Source organism: Equus caballus, chromosome 16 (genome assembly GCF_041296265.1).
Source record: "Equus caballus isolate H_3958 breed thoroughbred chromosome 16, TB-T2T, whole genome shotgun sequence".
Lineage (NCBI taxonomy): Eukaryota > Metazoa > Chordata > Mammalia > Perissodactyla > Equidae > Equus > Equus caballus.
The window spans coordinates 88,341,100-88,361,810 of NC_091699.1; the positions used below are offsets into that span (position 1 = coordinate 88,341,100).

Consider the following 20,711-nt stretch of genomic DNA (forward strand, 5'->3'; position numbering starts at 1 on the left):
ACTTGACAGATAGTTACAAATATAGTATATTAATTGGTTAAATAATAAATCTATCACTTTTTTGTCTTTTATTATTGTTTTGTTATAATTTCAATTTCTAGAAAAGTTGCGAGAATAGTATAAAGAATTCCCAGATATCCTTCACCCACATGTCCCAGATGTTAAAATATTTCTATTTGTGCTATATTTTCTTATTCTCCTTTTTCCCCCCTTCCCCCCTCAACCATTTAAGAGTACCTTGCCTTCGTGATGCCCCATTTTCTTATATAACCATAATAAAAATTTTATGATCAGGAAATTAACATTAAAAAAACACTGTTATCAGAGACCTTAATGAAATTTTGTCCATTGTCCCAATAATCTCTTACAAGCAGAAGAAAATCCAATTTAGTTGAATTCAGTTTTTGTCTCAATCAACCTATCTTTAAGACTCATTTATTCTTAGTAAAAAGGGCTTTGAATGTTGTTGGAAAATAACGTTAATAAGGTCAGTGAAAATAAAGTTAGTGTAAACAGGCAGGAATTAGTAGCTAATTTAGTAGAAGGAAGATTAATGCCTGACCCTTGCTCACTTATGGAATGTTGGGGGCTTTGTTCCATAGGAAAAGGCGGCACAGCACATCCCCCAGCCCATCTCGCAGTAGCAGTGGTAGACGAGTGAAATCCCCATCACCAAAATCGGAGCGATCAGAGCGTTCAGAAAGATCTCATAAAGAGAGCTCACGATCCAGGTCATCTCACAAAGATTCTCCTAGAGATGTTAGCAAAAAGGCCAAAAGGTAAATGCAAGTCCTTTCTTGTAATATTTCCAATGCCAGTTTCCTTGTCATTCTACCAACTTTTGAAAATAATTTGGTTGGCAGCCATTTTTTAAAGGATCTTAGAAAACCAGAGAGAGATACTTTGATTTTAGATTATTCCTTCCCACCTTCCCATCCCAGTCTCCTCATGACCGAAAAATGCTTCCAACAGGTAAAGACCAGCCAGGAGTTTTAAACATTGTATCCAGTATTTCCTATGGAATAGGGGTAGCTGCTTTACTTTTCGTTCTGTTCTTTAGTTTCTGTAGACTATTCTTTGATTTTGTCAAGGCTAAAAGAAAAATACATCCCACCCTACCCCAAACAGTCTTATTATAAGCAAGTTCTTGGGTAGAGACTTGTGGAAATAAACAGCATAAATACCATTTCTTCAGTGTGTAATTTAGTGTGTTATACCCTTTTCCCCTTGTAGTTCCAGAAAAGTGGTTCAGAAATGTTTTATTTATCTGGTGTTATACAGAGGAATTTTCCTGAGAGCTAAAACTGCTTTATATCCTAAAACTTTATTATTGTACTCATTTTTAGTAAAATCTTTATGACATAATTTTCTCCTTTTTAAAATAGCGCTTGCGTATACAGTCAGGCGCAGCATAACAATGTTTTGGTCAATGGCAAACTGCATATACAACAGTGGTCCTGTGCGATGAGTACCATATGCAGCTTAGGTGTGAACAGGCTGTACCATGTAGGTCTATGTAAGTACTGGAGGAGAGGAAGAAATTTTCCTGTACCTTTCTAGGTTCTTCTGGCTGGTCTAAGAATTAAATTGACATGAGACAGATTAATAGAAAAACAAACAGAAGTTTAATAACATGTATGCATGGGAGAAACCCAGGAAAACTGAGTAACTTGCCAAAGTGGCCAAAGCTGCCACCTTAACTACCATACTCAGCTAAAGACAGAGATGTTGAGGGTGGGGAGGGTCATGGACTTCAAAGGGAAGGAAGGCAGTTCACAGATAGGAAAAGAATCAAACGTTTGGAAAACAAGTATTTGGGGCATGCAGAAACAGAAGAACACAGAGTGGAGCCCAACAGGCTTTTCTAGGTTCCTCCCTTTCTGCCACCTAGTTCATGTTATGCTAAGGTGATAGCTTGCTTCCTGAGATGGGTTTATCTGAATTCTTTTAGGCAGTTAAGGGGGAGTAACAAGAAAAACTTTGAGTCTTTTGTTTCTTAAAAATAATCAGCCTAAAATAATCCTCATGTTAAAGAGAGACATTTTGGGGTGGCAGGTTTTGTTCCCCTTCAGTATACTCTCTGATGTTCTCATAGTGACAAGTCACCTGATGACACATTTCTCAGAACATACCCCTGTCATTAATCACTGCTTGACTGTTTATATATAGCGTATTTATTTGTTTTGGTCATCTTCGTGAACAGCACTTAGGCAATCATGCCGTCTCTAATGATTCCCTTGAATGAGCTTGCAGTAGTTGGGGCTTTGTCCCTCAAGAAGATAGGCTGCAAAGCTGCCTGGGCTTTTAAAATTGTGAATGATCTTAGGTGCCGTTTTGAACTTTATCTTATAGATTTAGAGGTTCAGACTTTTGGGGTATGTTAGTAACCTGGGGAGCTTGTTAAAAATGCAAATTCCCAGCCCCTAACCTCAAGACTTTGATTCAGTAGAGCAGCGGTAAGGTTCAGGAATCTGTCTTTCTTAAGCAAGCGCACCACTGATGATTGCTGATGCTGTGCAAAGGAAGTACAAAATCCGTGTGCGCGTGTGTGTGTCCAGTAGGCAAAGTCTAAATTTGGAAACTTTACAACCTTTTTTATTTCAGTGACTTTGATTGTGCTTTGTTAAAGATCATTTTAGATGATATAAGGATAGTCAGTTTTGATCGCATGAGTGCTTTGATAAATTGTTTTTGTTTGTTTCCTCAGATCACCATCTGGTTCAAGGACACCTAAAAGGTCTAGGCGCTCACGGTCTAGATCCCCTAAAAAATCAGGGAAGAAATCCAGATCCCAGTCCCGGTCTCCACACAGGTCTCATAAAAAGTCAAAGAAAAACAAACACTGACGTCAGTTTTTAAGATGCTGTCATTTAGTGGAAATGCGATTTTGTTTTGTGCCTGAACAGTCTGTTTTTTTAAAAAAAAAACGAAAAACAAAAAATCAAATGAAAGAGCATTCCTGGGGTTTTTTGTTTATTTGTTTGTGAATGCATGTGTAAACTCATGAGTAACTGCATCTGTAGACTGTCATTGTTTTATATTGTATAAATTACTTTCGTTGTGGCTGTTTTTCAAGATGAAATTTTTATTGTGCTAATGAATTTCATCAGAAATGTGTATAATGGATCTGCTGGCAGTAGTAGTATTTTGTTTTAGGATGTTGTGACTTAGCAAAAATAATACAGATGTCTTCCCCTCTTTTGTAGCTTTGACAATTTGAATTAGATTTCAAATAAAATCTGAACAGAAAACTATGATGTTGTGTTTTTGCCCTATTGGTGACATCAAGTCCCTTGAAGTCCTACTAATAAGTGAGTTTAGCACTTCTGTTGTGTTTCTTATACCTGACTGCACTTTACAAGCTCCATTGTTCAAGTAGCTAAAGTTTTATATTTACTAAGATGATTATCAAAATGAAGGGACCTGAGCCTCCGATTTGGTAGGTTTGCCAACCAGTTTCTTTGATGAGGTTCCCTTGGGTAATACTAGTACCCGGAGATCAAAGCACTAGGTGAATGTGGCATGGTGTTTTGTTAATGGAATGCCTGGCTAAACTATTTTTTCTTTTTTCAGAGAAGCAATATGATTTCAGTATACTCAACCTATGTCCTGAGCAACTACTTATTTTTAGGGAAAAATTAAATTTCTATCTTTTGATTTCATCTTCTATCATGAAAGAAGTTTATTTATAAAAGAAGTTTCCTAACAAGAGTTGGCCATAGAATTGTGTGTGTGGTGGTTGCTGCTTTATATTCCTCTGTAGGCTTGCTCTCAAACACTGGGATTGGTAGATTTCTACAGGGTTCTGTTGAAAGCACCTTGGTATTTTGTTTTTTTAAAAGAATTTAGTTCTAGGTTTAGCTTTAAGTAAAATTTAACAATAAAATAGTTTTCAGGAAGCTTTACATCCAATGATTTGTAAATTCAAGGTACAAAAAGTTGATTTAAACATTTGCAGTCAAAATCTCTTATACAATGGGAGTAAAATTGGTACAGTATGAGGAAGTAAGAAAGCTTGTGTGATGATCATAATATTTCTATAAATATAGTGTAATAAAAGGGTATGTAGACTTGAACTGACATTACTACTGTTTGTGGATCTTGCTTTCAGTTTTCATTTAGGTGCTTTATACAGAGACCGTGGAAAACTATTCTAATAATGGATTGTTTTGAGTTAGGTTACTTTATCTTTTCAGGTTGTTTTACTTAATCTTGCCTAGTCACAAAATAAAATAAGCTGTACCCAGAATTTGGGTAGTAGCTCTGTTAGCTGAGCAGTGAGGCATGCTGTTTCCAAACTGGGCAGACATAAGAGCTTTAGAAACGAGCTCATCAGATTATTTTACTTAGCGGTTCTTAGCAAAATGCAATATTGCTTGAAAGTTATTCCCTCATCATTCACTCTTTTGTTTATCCGTATTGTCAGGAAATGTTAGTTCCTAAGTGTTGCTCGACATGATTAAACATGAACGTTTGGTGCTGGTTTTTAAAAACCTACGAATATAGCCATTTTTGAAGTAGTATGCTTTTCTACCTTGTTCATTGCTTGGGAGAATGGAATTTTATATAATTATCTTTCTTTTCGAAAATAACAGTTATGTTGAATGGCTAGTGATTTGGGCATTCCATCATTTGTTGGTATCTACTATAGGCTTAGAAATAATTGGTAAGGTAATGATTTTGCCAGTCAGGTTGCAAGGAATGCTTGTTTCTCTCCCTTTAAAAACCTGGAGAAGCAAGAGTGAGTAGAAATTCTTAGGTCAGTTTTGGGTGCTTATTTGTAGTATTTTCGTACTGGAATGGAATTTCGTAGTTCTTTTAATCTTGATCCAGATACAGCAAACATCATTTGTCTTACAGTGGGTAACACTGGCTTCCTTTTGGGTGGGTGGATGGGAATTGCTTAGGCTTGATAGAATGTGTATTCTTTGAAGTTTGTTAATGTGTGTATTAGATTGTATTGGACTGTTAAAATCAGGAATTGCAAATGGTATTGATAGGTAGGTTACTTCCAGTTTTACTTAATGAACAAATATCTAGAGTAAACCTGTGTCATTCTCCATGGACTCTATGAAAGTTTGACGGTATCAGAAATTGGTGAGTTGTAAGGGGGGAGATATTCTAACATATTTTTATAATAGTATATTATTCATCTATTTCTGATCTAAAGAACACTCTTAATTAGATATAAAAATTTCTGCAGGTTGACTAAAATGTTCATGGGCACGGCCTTCTAGTTACAGGAAATACCTGTTCCAGCTCTGTAGTAGACAGTTCTTGTCCTCTCCCACAGCCACATGTGAGAGGAAATCCTCTCTTGTCTACTTATGAAGGGCGTGGCTTAAACTCTACCGTTTAACCTAACATTTATACACAGGGATTTCTTACCAGGTTAAAACCCTTTGATGTCCCTCTCTTCTACAGGTGAGAGAGTAAATAAATGGTGGTCTGTTTCTTACCTAGGAGAGACCTAGGATTGAAGAGGATCGTGTTTGTGAATCTTTTCTTGGACTTTGTATTTCCTTATTACTGTTAGTAAACATGGGCATTTCTCAACTGTAACATGTTGGGAAGTTAGAGATTAAAGAACTAAAACAACAAAAAGCCCTGACCTGAAAGAATGCTTTTATTTGGCTCAGAATGTTCTTGGCTTTTCTCCTAAAGTTTGCAGAAGTTACTATACAGTGACCTAATTTTTCTTTATTGCAGACCATTCTTGTGGGCTTAGCCTGAGACTTTTATCCCAATTAGACTCTTAGAGGGAGGAAATACTTGCTTATGACTTCTGTATTTTTTCCCCCAAACTTTAATATTCTTGAGCACTTGAAATGTTTTTAAGAAATTTCAGTCATCATCTAATTTAGGTTTATTAGGAATATTCTCTACACATTTGCCTCTGTGGTGGTATCAGTTCTGAAAATTATATAGCCATGATAATAGTTTACCACTATGATTGTTAAAAGTGAGACTAAATAGATCTCTGTGTTGCCAAAGTGACTTTACCTGTTCTGATGACCACAACAGTGTGATTTCTTTAGCAGAGAAAGTTGTTTTTGAAAACCCATAGTACTAGTTTTCCAGGACTGTACCTTTAAGAAATAAGAGCTTTTTTCCTTTGTTGTTTTCCTCTTCTATTAATGTTTACTGGGAAAGCTAATTTTAGGAAATTCAGTGCAGATACTAATGAAGACACTAGCATAAGTTGAAAGGAACATGTGACTAAAAACTCACAAAGTGCTTGGTTTCTTCATATTTCACATGCATGTTTTAGAATAGATTTTAGAGGATATTCAATTCATTATCTTTTTGGCTTATTTCTTTATTTTTGTTAACTTCCCAGGACTTAGATAATACGCAAATACAGATCCAGGGGCAGTATCGTGATGATAGACTAAAAGGTGGGAATGTGCTGCTGTTCAGAGTGAGCCTGTTCCATTATTGGAAAGCAGTGCCGCAGTGTCTCTTCAGCACCACCCGTGGAGCTTCAGTGTGAATGGGCTATATGTATTACTGGTTATTTGTATAGTTTTGTAGATCTTTAGATAAAATGCCCTTGTTCATTTTCACATGGCATTGTGCTTGGAGTATTTGTGTTCTATCCTTTTACTTCAGCAGGCTCTCGTACCTTCTATCTCTGCTGATTTGAAATATCAGGAAAGACAATTTTTCAGAAATGAGAATAATATAGTTGAAATCAGCCCAGCTGAAATATCCTAAGTGAGACAATTTCTTTTGAGTGAACTGATTCCATAATTTAGTTACTCTTGATGTAAGGATTAAGTTTATTGTGGAGCTGCTTTCCAGACTGTCACTTTATAGATTTTCTACATAAAGATTATATAGTTGCAAACAAAGGTTGTGGAATTTCCTTTTTGTTGTTGTTTTTTGACTTTTAATTACTTTAATAAAAAATGTTGTTTTCATAGCAAACTTTATACTGTTCATGTAATTTTCTCCATCCGGGTGTTCTGATACAAGCCCAGTACACTGTATCTAGGTTTCGGCAGCTTTCTAAGTGAAATAAGCGATGGGTCCCATTGTCAGTTGTAACTAAAATGCTACTACATTTTATATGTTTCAACTATAATAAAATATTTTCATGATAGATGATTCCTTTGATTAGGAAATGTCATTTCCTTATTGGTTCCCCTTTTTTTGATGAGTTATTTTGTTCTGTTTATTTCATTGAGGAAAATTTCAAACATATACAAAAGAAGAATAGTAGAATAAACATCCCTAATACCCATCAACCTCAAATATCATCTTATAGATGTATCTCTCAGTGTTTTTAAAGCATAATCACGCTATCATTATCACATTAAAAAATAATTCATTTGGGGGCTGGCCTGGTGGCATAGTGGTTAAGTTCACACACTCCGCTTCAGCGGCCCAGGGTTTGCAGGTTCAGATCCCAGGCACGGACCTAGCACTGCTCATCAAGCCATGCTGTGGCAGTGTCCCACATAAAACAGAGGAAGATTGGCACAGATGTTAGCTCAGCAACAATCTTCCTCAAGCAAAAAAGAGGAGGATTGGCAGCAGTTGTTAGCTAAGGGCCAGTCTTCCTCACAAAAAGGAAAGAAAAAGAAATTCAGTGGTTCCTTTTTAAAAATTTTAATTTTTCACTGTGGTAAAATACTTGTAACAAGAATTACCATATTAACCATTTTTAGGTGTATGGTTCAGTAATATTAACCAGATTCACGTTGTGCAACCAATCACCAGAACTTTTCATCTTACAAAGTTGAAACTCTGTGCCTATTAAACAACAACTCCCCATTTCCCCCACATCCCCCACCCCTGGCAACTGCCGTTTTCATTTCTGTTTCTGGGAGTTGGCCTACTCCGGATAGCTCAAATAAGTAGGATCATACACTGTTTGTCTTTTTGTGACTGGTGCGTTCACTTAGCCTGATGTCCTTAAGGTTCATCCATGTGCTAGCATGTGCGTGCGTTCTTTTTTAAAGCCTGCTTTTTTAAAGTTTCTGAATTTCCTTACAGAATTTGAAAAGGATTTTCCCCAAATGGCACATTAGCATTTTCCATTTTGAGTAAAAACATCAAAAGAAAACAAAGTAATACCAAATATATATGCCAACTGCTTCATACCACTTTTCTTTACCATTTTTATCATTTTTTGTGCTGTGCTCTCTTTAATGGTTATGTATGATGTAATTTCACATCAACACTTCGTAGCATGAGGTACAAAATATATTTTCAAAGTAAGCTATGTGGTTTTGAAATTGTAGTGTATTAATATTAATGATCACACTCATGCTTTTTTAGTTTATTGCCTGCTGAAAAGTGAAACTAAAATTTGGCATGTAGTAAACTCAGTGTTTGAATTAGATGTTCGTTTTGCCACAAAGAAAGGAAAAAAAGAGCTTTTGTTCTAACTTCTTTTTAGGTATTTTTCCCTATCCTTAGGAAACAGAGCATTAAACTCTTACAGAGTAAGAAGGAAACACAGGAAGGAAGTAGGAAACACAGAGCATTAGTGACGAAAACCTAATTTTAAAGTGAGATGTGGCTTGGCATCGTGGTGGAGGAGAAGGAGGCGCCTGAGCTGTGAAGTTGTATTTGGACTTGAAGGCCAGCTCTTCCTCCGCTGCTAGCTGTGTGATCTTTTGGAATCTTAGAATCTCTATTTTCTCACCTATGAAATTGGGTTTGAAATAAACCTTGCGTGTTTATTGTGAGGATGAAATCCCATGTAAATTGCTGGCACATAGTTGTGCTATGGTGGCATTTAAAATTAATAAACATTCAGTACTGAAAACTAACGATGGGAACATCTTTTAGCTAAAACGGAGTAATACTGCAGTTCCACAACACTGGTACCTTTAAAGATTGGCACCTGAGCTAACAACTGTTGCCAATCTTTTTTTTTTTTTTTCCTGGTTTTTCTCCCCAAACCGCTCCCCGCCCAGTACATAGTTATATATTTTAGTTGTGGGTCCTTCTAGCTGTGACATGTGGGACGCCGCCTCAGCATGGCCTGATGAGCGGTGCCATGTTCCACGCCCAGGATCCGAACCGGCAAAACCCTGGGCCGCCTGAAGCAGAGCGCTCGAACTTAACCACTTGGCCACCGGGCCGGCTGCCTGCACTGGTACCTTTAGAAGATATCTTTTTATACTTGATTTGTATTTAGTTAGATTTGTTAAACTTATACTTTGACGATATGTTGATTTATTGCACACTGAGTATCATTTCATAGTCTGCAGTCTACTGTCCCAGTCTTATAGATGACATTTACTTCTTAATCTCCTTTGAGAAAAACATTTTTATTAAGTGGACTTTTAAAAATAACTTATTATTAGTTGTCACTTATTATTGTAGAATTCCATTAACCAAAGTTCCTGAAAGGAAGCCCATAAAGGGAAATCTAGATGTTAACAGCTTTAAATAGAGTATGTGTGGAAAGATCCAGGAGAATAATATGAAATATGATGAAGCACTGGATTCTTTGCCCAAGTTCAAAGAAACAAAAAAATCTATACAAATTACCAGAGCTGAGCAGCAATGTGTAATTTTCACAAAATGAGTTGACAGAGAACAGTATCCTGAGAGAAGACTAAAAAGAAGGTTAGTAATGTGAGTGTAATTGATCTCTGGTATTTTGTGCTTATTTTCAAGTTATAGTTTGTATTTTCAGATTATGCAGAAATAAGAAATGTATCCTAAAACTACTTTGAGAATGGAGAGCTGAAACTATATGGAATTCAAAAAGGAAATTACACTTTAAATTCTACTCACAAATAATGGCTTTTTAGTAATGTCCTCAGGACATTTGTAAAGCTCTTTGGAGTTCTCATAGCCGCACAAATGTGAATCTAGAAGAGCAAAACTTTGATTAGAAACACTGTGCGGTCCTCCATCTGGCCGAGACATTGAAATTGAAACGAGTAAGCGCCTCACTGCACACTGGCTACCTTGGCAGCTAAACAGTCCTATTACATGAAGTGCTATTAGATGATTTTTCTTATTTCAGCGTATTTTGTTTTATTGCACTGCAGTAGCTACTGGGTGTGAGCAGTTTATTAGCATCTGGGAAAATGCTGTTCACATGGATTTTTGCCGTGCTAACATCTTAATAAAAGCTCTGTCAAACTCTTCACTTACTTCTGGCAAAGTAAATTATCTGGGCCTAATACAGATCTTCCTCACAGAGTGTAGTGAGGTCTCAAAAACCAAAAGGTGTTCTAAGTAGATTTTTTTATCTTTATGTTGTCCAGTCACAATAACATTTAGCTAATGTGAATTTCAACTCTAAATTTCAAGATCACATATTATGTGTACCTTATTTTTTCATAGGTTCCTTATCCTCAACTTCTCCTGAGATATCCTATCTTAAGACTGTGTCCTTCCCAGAAAAAGCTGCAGTGTGTCCAACTCGGTGCCGAATACTGGGGATGTGTAAGTGCCACAAAGCAGAAAGACCACTTATCAAGTTCTTCTCGAGAGCATCAAAGTCTGAAAATCCTGGATTAATTCTGAATTGATTGCCCTAAAAGCATGTTTAATTTTACTTAAAGAGCAGGTGTATGTTAGAGAAAGCCTTTAAGCAGGGAATGATCTTTTCACTTGTTTGTTCTCCTGACTGACCTGGCGCTTGTGAAAACCTCTCAGAATATTCTTTATTTGTGTGTATTTTGTAAGGAAGCCTAGTGTATTCTTTATTTTGCCTATTACATAATAAAACCGTGACTAACAATGTATGAAGAATGAGAGAAAGCTTTGGTGCTAAGGGAATTACTGTGCCTCCTGTGTATTTCAGAGCTTACAGTACCATTCGTGGTAAGTTGCAGAATTCCACCATCTAGATCTGAGAGGATTTCTGGAAGAGCTTTTGATATTCTTCGTGATTAACAGTCATGGCATGCACACTGATATTGTCCTACCTAGGAAAGAGTTTAAATGACTCTTCAAGTGCCACAGCCCCTCTCAGTGGGATTGAAGGTGCTCGGCTATACAGACCACCACTGCGTAGATCTCCTTGTGCCCCACACTGCCTTATATAACTTGGATTATAGGAAAAATCCTTGAAGCTATTTTTAGTGCCTGAGCATACTAATACCTACCCCTCTTTATCCTAGACTTTGGCCTTTTGTCAGTTTATCTTGATGTGTCCTTACATGAACCCGTTAGGGATCCAAAGGCCCTTGAAGACCTTGCCAAGCTCCTTAGGACTGCCTGGAAGATGGTTCACCTGTCTTGAAACAGACCCTTTTGATGAAAATGGAGGAGAATATAATGTACTTTGGAGAAAATAGAGGACTTACCCTGCCCTCCTTACTGCTTCTGACTACCTTATAGTGCTTTTTCTCCTCCCCACTTTCTCTGAAGCTTTTGGTTCCCCCCTTGCAGAATGTGTTGCAGACAGCAAGGTAATTATGATAAAATATCTGATCTTAGTTAAAATGGTATTTCTCTCTGATTAATTTGTACAGATCCTTACCTTTGACCAAAACACTGCCCAATGCAAGAGGAAAGACTGGGGCAAGGGCATGGAATGTTGGATGTAATCACTGCCATAATCTCATGTACGAATGGGTCTAGTTGTCCAACCTCAACACCTTAGAGCTCTTTGGATATTTTGGGCGGAGTGTGATTTCTAAAGAAGAATTTCTGACTTTGATCATTTAAATAAATCTAGATTAGCTCCTATAGGGCTTGATAGGCAGAAAGTTCACAGAAGCTGAATGCCTCCTTGAAAACCTAGCTCTTTGTATTTTGTGGCTCAGCAGGACTTGGCCAACCTTACAACAGAATATCTGGACTCCAAAGACCCAAAGCCTTCCTTCAGCCATCCACCATTGAAAAGCAGGGGTTCCAATCACTTCCCAGCTGTGTGGCCTTGATCGAGATGCTTACCTAAGGCATTTTGAACCTATGTTCTCATCTGCAGCATGAGTGTGCCATCCGCTTCACAGAGTTCATCAACAGGTTGAGCATTTACTACTATGCACTAGGCACTCCTCTTCTCGGTGCTGGGGTAAATGGTGATGAACAGGACAGACAAGGTCTTTTGTCATAGAATTTACACACATTTGGGAGGAGCCAGACGCAAAAACAAGATCATTTCAGATAGTAAAATGTACTGAAAAACAGGTTGGTGAGACAGAAAAGTGGGTGAGAGGTACCTTTTTTAGATAGAGTGTCAAAGAGGGCCTCATAAGGGTGGTAACGTTCTAAGACCTGAGAAATAATGTGGAGCTGGCCATGTGAGGGTAGGGCCCTGAGTGCTCCAGGCCGAGGCAGCTGCAAGTGTGGGTGTCTAAGCGGGGACAAGCTTGGTGTGTTGAGGACTGGGAAGCAGTATGGCTGAGTGCAGTGAGGAAAGAAAGTGTGGCAGGAGATGAGATTAGGCAGAACGTGACATTTTAAGCAGACTACCTGATGTAGTTTCAGATCCCTGGCCACTGTGCAGAGAGAATGGGAGAGGGGTAAGAGGAGAAGCTGGGAAACTAGTTAAGAGGTTCTTGGCTGTGAAGGTTAAGTGGGATCATTTAAGTAAAGCATCTAGCATAGCCCCAAGTACCTAGCAGCCCCCTGATAAATAATTCAACCTCTCCTCTCATCATTTTCTCGGATTTTGTGATTCCTTTCCCCACGAGAGAGGCTAGGTATTCACCCTAAGATTACCTTCACTTGACCTCTCTTAAACAGATCCAGCCAGATCAGGACATAGCGGCCCTGTTGCTCTCAGCTGGAAGTTGTGTAGACTACATAAGCATTCTTCTGTATCTCCAGTTCGCTGCCACCCCCTGCTACCCCTACCTGCTGCACTGCAGGGTGTTAAAAGGTGTTTGGGGAAAGGAGTCATGTGGGCAAGTGAGCTGGGAAACACTGGGCTAAACAGGCTTCTTTACAGCAGTACTTCTCGGAGCCTTGAATGCGTACCATGTATCCCCAGCCAGGAGACAGCTCATATTTCCTGAACTTTTCTGGTCTCAGAGGGCTAAAGTGCCACTGAACGTACTTTGGAAAACACTTTCAAACTGGGATTGGGCCACTGTATTTCTCAGAGTCTGATGGTCTGATTAATGGGCTGGTTAGATGTGTCAGGGTCTTTTGGCACAAACAACAGAGACCATCTCTACCTAAATTAAACAAAGAGGAATTCACTGGAGGCCTATGGAGACTCAGAGGATTGATGGTGCAGCTGGAAAGCCAGATGTGGGAATCAGCAGGACGTGAGAGAGCAGCAGGCTGAAGGAGCTGGACTCACAGCTGTGGGCAGTCTGGCCAGGCCCTCCCCCCCCCCCCCCCCCCCCCCCCCCCCCCCCCGCCAGGAAGGATCGCAGCTGCAACCTTCACCTCTTTGTCCTTCTGCTGGAGGATTGGAGTCCAGGAAGGGGGCCCGTGATGGACCGAGCTTCACAGGTGGTGAATTTAGAGAAATTATAGCTTTAATGGCTACAAACTATCATTTACTGTAGTTTGCCAACACCCTGTGGTTAGAAACTTGGGTTGTTTCCACTTTTTTCTATTCTAAATAATGCTGTGATGAACATCACTATGCATAACATTTTTGTTTTCATTTAAAAAATTTTTTGGATTATTCCCAGGTACAGAATTATTGGGTCAAAGAATATGAACATTTAAAAGCACATGTGATGCATGTTGCCAACTTTCTAAAAATGTACTGTTTCAGACGCTCTGTAATGTTGGGGGATGGTATTTCACCACACCTTTGCCAGCCCTGGGAATTTGTGACATACTATTTTAAAAAGTAATTCAAATGGGATGAAATTACTTGCTCCCAGCTGGGGAGATTTCTGGAATCTAAAAAACAAGAGGGTGATTTTGGCACGCACTCTAGATGAGCGAGGTAGTCAATGTAGTCATCTGAGGAGACGTGTGGTCTAAAGCCCTCCCACGTGCATGAGCCACACTGAGCGGCACCATGTCCCTAGATCCACACTGATTTCCTCTGACGGCTGAGGCAAAAGGCCAAAAACTTCCCAGTATGAATCTATGGTAACTGAGTTTTTAAAAAATCACTATTTTATACTATTTTTAGAAGAGAGAAATTATGTAATAACTTAAGTGTAAGTCTTTGGGTGACTTTAGCTGTTTTCAATTTTTCAAGTGTAATTTTGCCAGGTATGTTTTTCATGTGTGTAAGTGTACGAGTATGGTCGTGTGTGGCAGGGTGAGGATTGTGGGACGTTTCTGGTACATTAAAAAATCAAGCCAAGGAATGCTGTGTCCTCTTTTACAGACAAGGGACCCCCTGAACGGGTTTCCATTTTTATGCTCTATCCTGGTGGTGAGGGACCTCCTCCTCCAAAGTGAATACTGAGAGATCCTCCTGCACTAAGAGTTAATACAAAACCGGACGTTAAGGTTCTCATCCTCCAAATCTTACCTTGTTTTTGATTAATCTGAAGAGTAGCAATATTGAACATCAAATGTCAGAGCAAGGTGGCAGAGTGAACCATACTTGCCCTAAGCTTTCTATCCCTGTCATCATGGGTGATGAGACACCTCCAGCTTCCGGGCCAGAGAGGAGCCAGTGCTTTTGGTGTGGGTTTGCCTCTTCAACAACGGGCCAGATTGGGAGGGAACCTCCCGTAAGCCTCTACCGCCATCAGCAAAGGTCGAGAGGAAGTCCTCACTCATAAACAGTGGTCAGGAGAAAACCACAGACACCCAACCCTGCCTCCTCCCCTTCCCTCCTCACAGCTTTTCACAACCACTCCTACCATTATTTTTCTTTAGTCTGCCAAGACTGCATTTACCCAATCCTTTATCACAGGTCACGTCACTTATCATGAGAGGCCCCGATTCCTATGCCACCCTTCACCTCCGACATTCTAATACCCCTCAGGCTAAATATCCTCTGCTCGGTCCAGGATTCACAGTCCAACAGAAGCAAAATCCCCGATGTCCTCAACCTCCTTTCTGAATGTTTCTACTGCCTTCCAGTTTCCATTCAAACACAGGTAATAGGAACATTCAGAAAAGAGGTTGAGGACATAGGGGACTTTGCTACCGTTGGACTGCGAATCCTGGAGAACAGCTGGGGGAAGGTTTGTGATCTCCGTGTATAATCTCATTTGGAAATAACATTGGAGGTCTTAAGTTTGAGTTCCTGTGTGGAGGTGTGACTCAAAACCCCCCACCTTTTCCGTAACAGGGACTGAGGTCCTCATGGATCAGGTAGCCCCATGGCACTATGATTTCAGAGTGATGAAAGATGCTAGACAACTCCCAGGGTGCTTTCTGGACACATGCATTGAGACTGAGTTGAAGCATCATGTTGCCTCAGAGGGGAATATGTGTAGGAGCTAGGGCGTTTGCATCCGAGAGGCTGCCTCTTATCTTGAAAAGGACCCTGTGCCAGAGTCAGGCAGCTTCGGTTCTTCCACGAACTAGCTGTGTGAGCTTGGGCAAGAGATGTACTGTCCTTGTGCCTCAGTTTCCTTGTGAGTCAAATTACTCTTTCCCAGACACAAGTCCACAGCCCTGCTACATCCGAAGCACGTGGGAGCTCTCAGCACTCTGATTCCAGGTCCCTCCCTCCCTCCCTCTGAGACCTTGGGTCAGCAGGTCTCGGATGGGGCCTAGGACCTGATATATATGTGTTTACTTTTAACTCTGGAAGATTCAAGCATATACAAAAGTAGACAGAATAGCAGAATGAACCCCCTTGAATATCATCAGCCAGCTTCGACAATTATCCCTTCACGGCCACTTTAATCTGTATAAATCCCAGACGTTATTTTAATTGTACGTATTTTAGTATATTCCTCTACAGGATACAGACTAAAAGTATCCACAACACCAGTATACACCAGAAAAATAATTAACAGTAATCCTTTAATATAAAAAATCCTGTTGGTGTTCACAAATGCACAATTGTCTTATAAGAAATGTGTTTTTTTGCAATTTGTCTGAATAGAAACCCAAATGAGGATCATGCATTATGATTGGTAATATATCTCTTAAGTAACTTTTAATCCACTGGTGTCCTCCAATTTAATTTTTTTCCCTTTAAATCTTTTGTTGAAGAAACTGGCTCATTCATTTTGAAGACTTCCCCAGAGTCTGGATTTTGCTGACTGCACCCCTGCCTTCCACCACGTTTTATCTTCTGTGAAGCAGTAATTTGATCTAGAGGTTTGATCTGATATGAGTTTGGAAATTTTGGCAAGAATACTGCATAAGAGATGGTGTGCCTTCCATCGGGCACACGATACCTGCTTGTGTCTCTTGTGACATTAGCAGCCAATGATGGTTATGGCCTGTGTCCACTAATCCATTATGGTTGCAAGTGGTGATGTCCTGAATTTATCATTCCTTTTTCACTTATTAGCTTAGATAATACAGAGAAACTTGCCCTCATCCACTGTTTGTTTATTCCACAGTGCAGTTCAGATAGGAAAGGCAGCCTAAATGCTCGATTCTTTTCCTTTATTTTCCAATTTTCAAAATCATTTTGATGCTGAGCTCTCGCTACCATCCTTCAAAGTGACCATTGCAGTGTTGTTATTATTTTTAGTCTCATCATAACCTCGTGGGTTTTAACGTGTTTGACGTGCTTCAATCCATTACAGTTATGATCCTTAGCACTCCTCTCTTCGGCCAGTGGCACCTCCTTCAAGTTGGCTCCTGAGTCCTTTGATGCATGACCTTGGTCTTCCATAGCTTCTGTGTTCTCTGAAATGACAAATTCTCCAGGCTCATCTTGTACATTTTTTACTCCAGACCTAAAACAGCCATTTCTCAAGCATTAGTGGAACTCACATTATCAAAAGACTCCTCAGGTAATTCTGACGTGCACCCAAGTTTGGGAGATGCTGGGTTAGATGTGAGGTTCCTTCCAATCCCAAAATGCTGGGGTTTTTTTCTTCTTGCCAATTAAAATAGCAGAAATACATTTGCAATGATTTTTAGATGTTTATATGAAATAAAAGTATGTTTCAATCACTGATATTCTTTACCTCTGCTCACTGCACTTTAAATTGGTACAACGTTTTAAAATGCAGTTTGACTAAATGTATCATATACTTTGACCCAAAATCCCACTTTTAGAAGTCTGGTCTAAGGAAATAATAAAAAAAATATTGAAAGAGATGCATGCATCACAACTTTATTTGCAAACTGTAAAAAATTAGACATAGCTTGAACATCCAAAAATAGAGGAGCAGTTTAGTAGATTGCAGAGAATTTACTGGAAGATATATTATGAAGCCATTAAATGATGCCTGGGAGGACTATGCAGCCAGATGCAAAATTGCGTTTATGATATGATGTTAAAATATGCATACGAAATGTTTAAAATGGATTATATCAAAATGATAGCAGTAGCTTAGTAGACTTGTGGCTGGTTTCTCTCTACCCTCCCCCATTTCCAAATTTTGTTCCAAAATTACTTAAACATGTATTTTAAAATTCTACAAGTCTATGGTATTACATGATTAACTGACTTGCAGTCCATTGTCATTTAGAAACAACAGGGGTTAGAGAAAAGGGCACAGGGCATAAGGCACAGCCCAGAGTTTGGGGCATTACCTAGGAGTAATGGGGGAGGGGATATGGCACCAGGCTGAGAAAGGCCGGTGGAGGTGACAGTGGATGTGACCTTGCCTCCCCTTCAGTCTTACCTGAGCTTTGTCTTCATTATGCTCACAAACAAGTCAGCTACAAGCATGGGAATATTTAAAAGCTCCCTTGTCTCCTTGTTGGCCATCCCAGGCATTTCGTCACTGGGAGTACTGTGGATCAGTTTTCCCACCAAAGACTTCGGTGAAGTGGCTTGATGGCAGGGATGAGTGTTCAGCCTGGCATGCTGAGGAATTTGGCTTCAATATGTTCAGATATCCAAGGGAGACAATGAAAATTTGTTTGGGGCTTGCCCTTTTCATTCTTTAGACTTAGCACAAGCTCCTTTGGGTTGTCCTTTTTGGTAGGCGAGGCATCTTTTCTCAGCCGCTGCCTCACATCTGGAAGGCCCTTCCTTGGCTTTCACTCTCTTGACAGGAGGTGGTGCCTGAGGGGAAGCTGAGGGTGAGGAAGGGGATGAGCCCCAGGCCAGCTACCAACACTTAACCAGGCCTCTTTCATCCACATCTTTTGACGTCTACTAATGGGCACGTGGGAGGGAGGACCCGGGGAGGGGTAAGGATGGAAAGGCAGGTAAAAGCCGCATTACGGAGGACTTGGAACACCAGCTGAGAACTCTGGACTTGCTTCTGAGAGACCTACAGGGGATTGTGAGCAAGGGAACGATGCAATCTGACCCGTACTTTGGGAGACACTCTGGCAGCTGAGAGGGAAAGATGCTGACATGAAGTAAAAATCAGGGCCAGGGCAGCCAAAGCCATGCACCAGGTGAGAGGCCACGGGACCGTGAGCCGAGCCTGCAGCAGCGGAGAGGGTGGCGTGGATTATCCACTGAGGAGAAGTCTGCTATTATTTACCAAATTCTGTTGCCTTTTCCTCCTTGGCACATAGCTGGACCACCTGTATCAGTCCTATTGCTGCTGTGACAAATTGCCACAAACTTAGTGGTTTAAAACAACATGGATTTGTTCTACGGTTCTAGAGGTCAGAAGTCTAACATCAACATGTTTGCAGGGCTTTGTTCCTTCGGCAGGGATCACGGGGAATCTGTTTCTTTGCCTTTTCCAGCTTCTAGAGGCCACCTGCATTTCTTGACTGGGGCTCCTTCGTCCGTCTTCAAGCACATTACCTTAACCTCTGCTTCCATCTTCATGTCTCCTTTTTCTGACTTTGACCCTCCTGCCTCTCTCCTATTAGGACGCTGTGGTTACACTGGACCACCCATACAATCCAGGACAATCTCTCCATCTCAAGATTCTCAACGTAATCATGCCTGCAAAGTCCTTTTTGGCAGATAACGTATAACGCAGGCTCTGGGGACATCTTTGGGGCCATCATTCTGTCTCCCATACAGGAAGGTGGGATGATGAGGCCCAATTCTGACCATTGGAATGTGACCAGGGAATGAGGTTTTTACTCATCCCTTCCTGGCCTAACCCATAAAATCCCCCTTGTAGTTCATGTTCTCTCCCTTCCTCTCTGCTGAGCTCATAAAGGCGGCAGAGCCAGAAGATGGAGGCACCTGGGACCCTGGACGACCAAGCAGAAAGCTGTCAGGGGTGGGGACCACAGGGATGAGAGACATAGCAGTGTGAAGGGTCATGGCTGGAGGGACCAGGGGTCAGGGAGGGAGCAGCCCTGGCTGGAGGTCAAGGTTTCTGGATAAAAACAGTTTTGGTGGGGGTCTTAAGTAATTTTTAGTTCTACGTATACTCAGAAATAATAAAAAATTGTAATATGTAGGATGTATAAACTGTAAAGTCAAAATTCTCAGTGGTAATGGCTAACACTTTGTTGTTTAGAGTTCCTGTATTTTTTTCTATTTATGCACTCACACACACACTTTCACTTTTTATACTTGCTGTATCTTGAAGACACTGCCTTGTCATTACCTGTAAATCTGCCTCGTTCTTTAACTGCTAGTGATAGACATTTCAGCTGTTTCTGTTTTTTTCATACTACATACACCGTATCAGTGAACATCCTTGGGGCACGGGGAGGGCATTTCAAGGACTCTGCCCACTGCAGGACAGAGAAGTCCCTTGGAGTGGAATTGCTGTGACAAAGAATAGAAGCATTTTATAGTTGCGATGGGTATTTAAATTTCCCTCCCCAAATATACCAGTCCTCCCCTTTTAAGGGGCAAGTTGTGGAATCAGGGAAGTGAGGCATGGTGCAGAGGGAGGATGGATTCTTGTTCGAAGGCATGAGGGAGGTGGGAGGATGGGGAGGGGACGCATCAGAACTCACTGGTGTGAACTGGGGGCCCCAGAGACCAAGCTCTGGGAAGAAAGGCGCATGCTTGGATTAATACTCTGTTGCCTCTGTATTGAAACTTTTCATAATTTTTGCACAAGGGGCCCCACATTTTCATTTTACATTGGGCCCCACAAATTCTATAGGTGGTCCTGGCAGGGGAGAAACAGGGGCAGAGCCAGCGAATGCTTGTCCTTGTGCTGAGGGAGTTGCTGCGTGGACAGCACTTGGCCATGAGGTCATGGGGAATGGGCCTGGGCCTATCCAGGGAAGGTTGGACTCCTGGGGAGTCGGGGCTCTTGGTGAGGGCCAGGAGCCTGAAGAGCAGCTGGCCTGGGGAGTCCATCGGAGCCTGTGTTCACTGGCTCCCTGAGAGCGTCCTCTAACAGTGACCATCTGGGAACGCCAGTGATTCTCGAGTGTGGTCCTCAGAGCAGCAGCAGCAGCAGCAGCAGCCCTGGAAACTGGTTAGAAATGAGGATTCTCGGGCCCCACCCCAGACCCACAGAACCAGAAACTCTGGTGGGGCCCAGCCATCTGCGTTTTGACCGGCCCTCCAGGGGATTCTGATAGGTGTTCAAGTATGAAAGTCACTGTCTAAACCAGCTCCGAATCCTTAGGAGGCCTCAGAGCTAGTTTCCAGAAGAGCGTGAACCTTCCGGTCTCTCGAAGGCAGACATGAGCCCTGTGAGACGAGGTCCAGGAGCCTGACTTCCTTCTTGCCCAGGCTGGGCTTTCCCCCTCCAGTTTCAGCCTGAAGGAAAAGCTTTGGACCATTACAAGTCTCCTGGGGGTATTAACTCGCATTTTCTCCCTCTCCATCATGAACATAATCTATTGGACTAATAAAATGCCACGCAGACCTCATTTCTGAGGCC

The 20,711-nt window shown here is 40.9% G+C and overlaps 1 protein-coding gene across 2 annotated transcripts in view; it reads left to right on the forward strand.

The window, feature by feature from the left end:
* The window catches only part of U2SURP (U2 snRNP associated SURP domain containing), an 87,073-nt gene extending 80,143 nt beyond the window's left edge, over positions 1–6,930 (forward strand). For both annotated transcript variants that reach the window (XM_001493057.6, XM_070238279.1), the window contains 2 exons: positions 603–779; positions 2,708–6,930. In XM_001493057.6, coding sequence (XP_001493107.1) covers positions 603–779; positions 2,708–2,846 — 316 coding nt within the window. In that variant the 3' untranslated portion in view covers positions 2,847–6,930. The remainder of the gene's footprint in view (positions 1–602; positions 780–2,707) is intronic.
* The last annotated feature ends 13,781 nt before the right edge of the window (positions 6,931–20,711 follow it).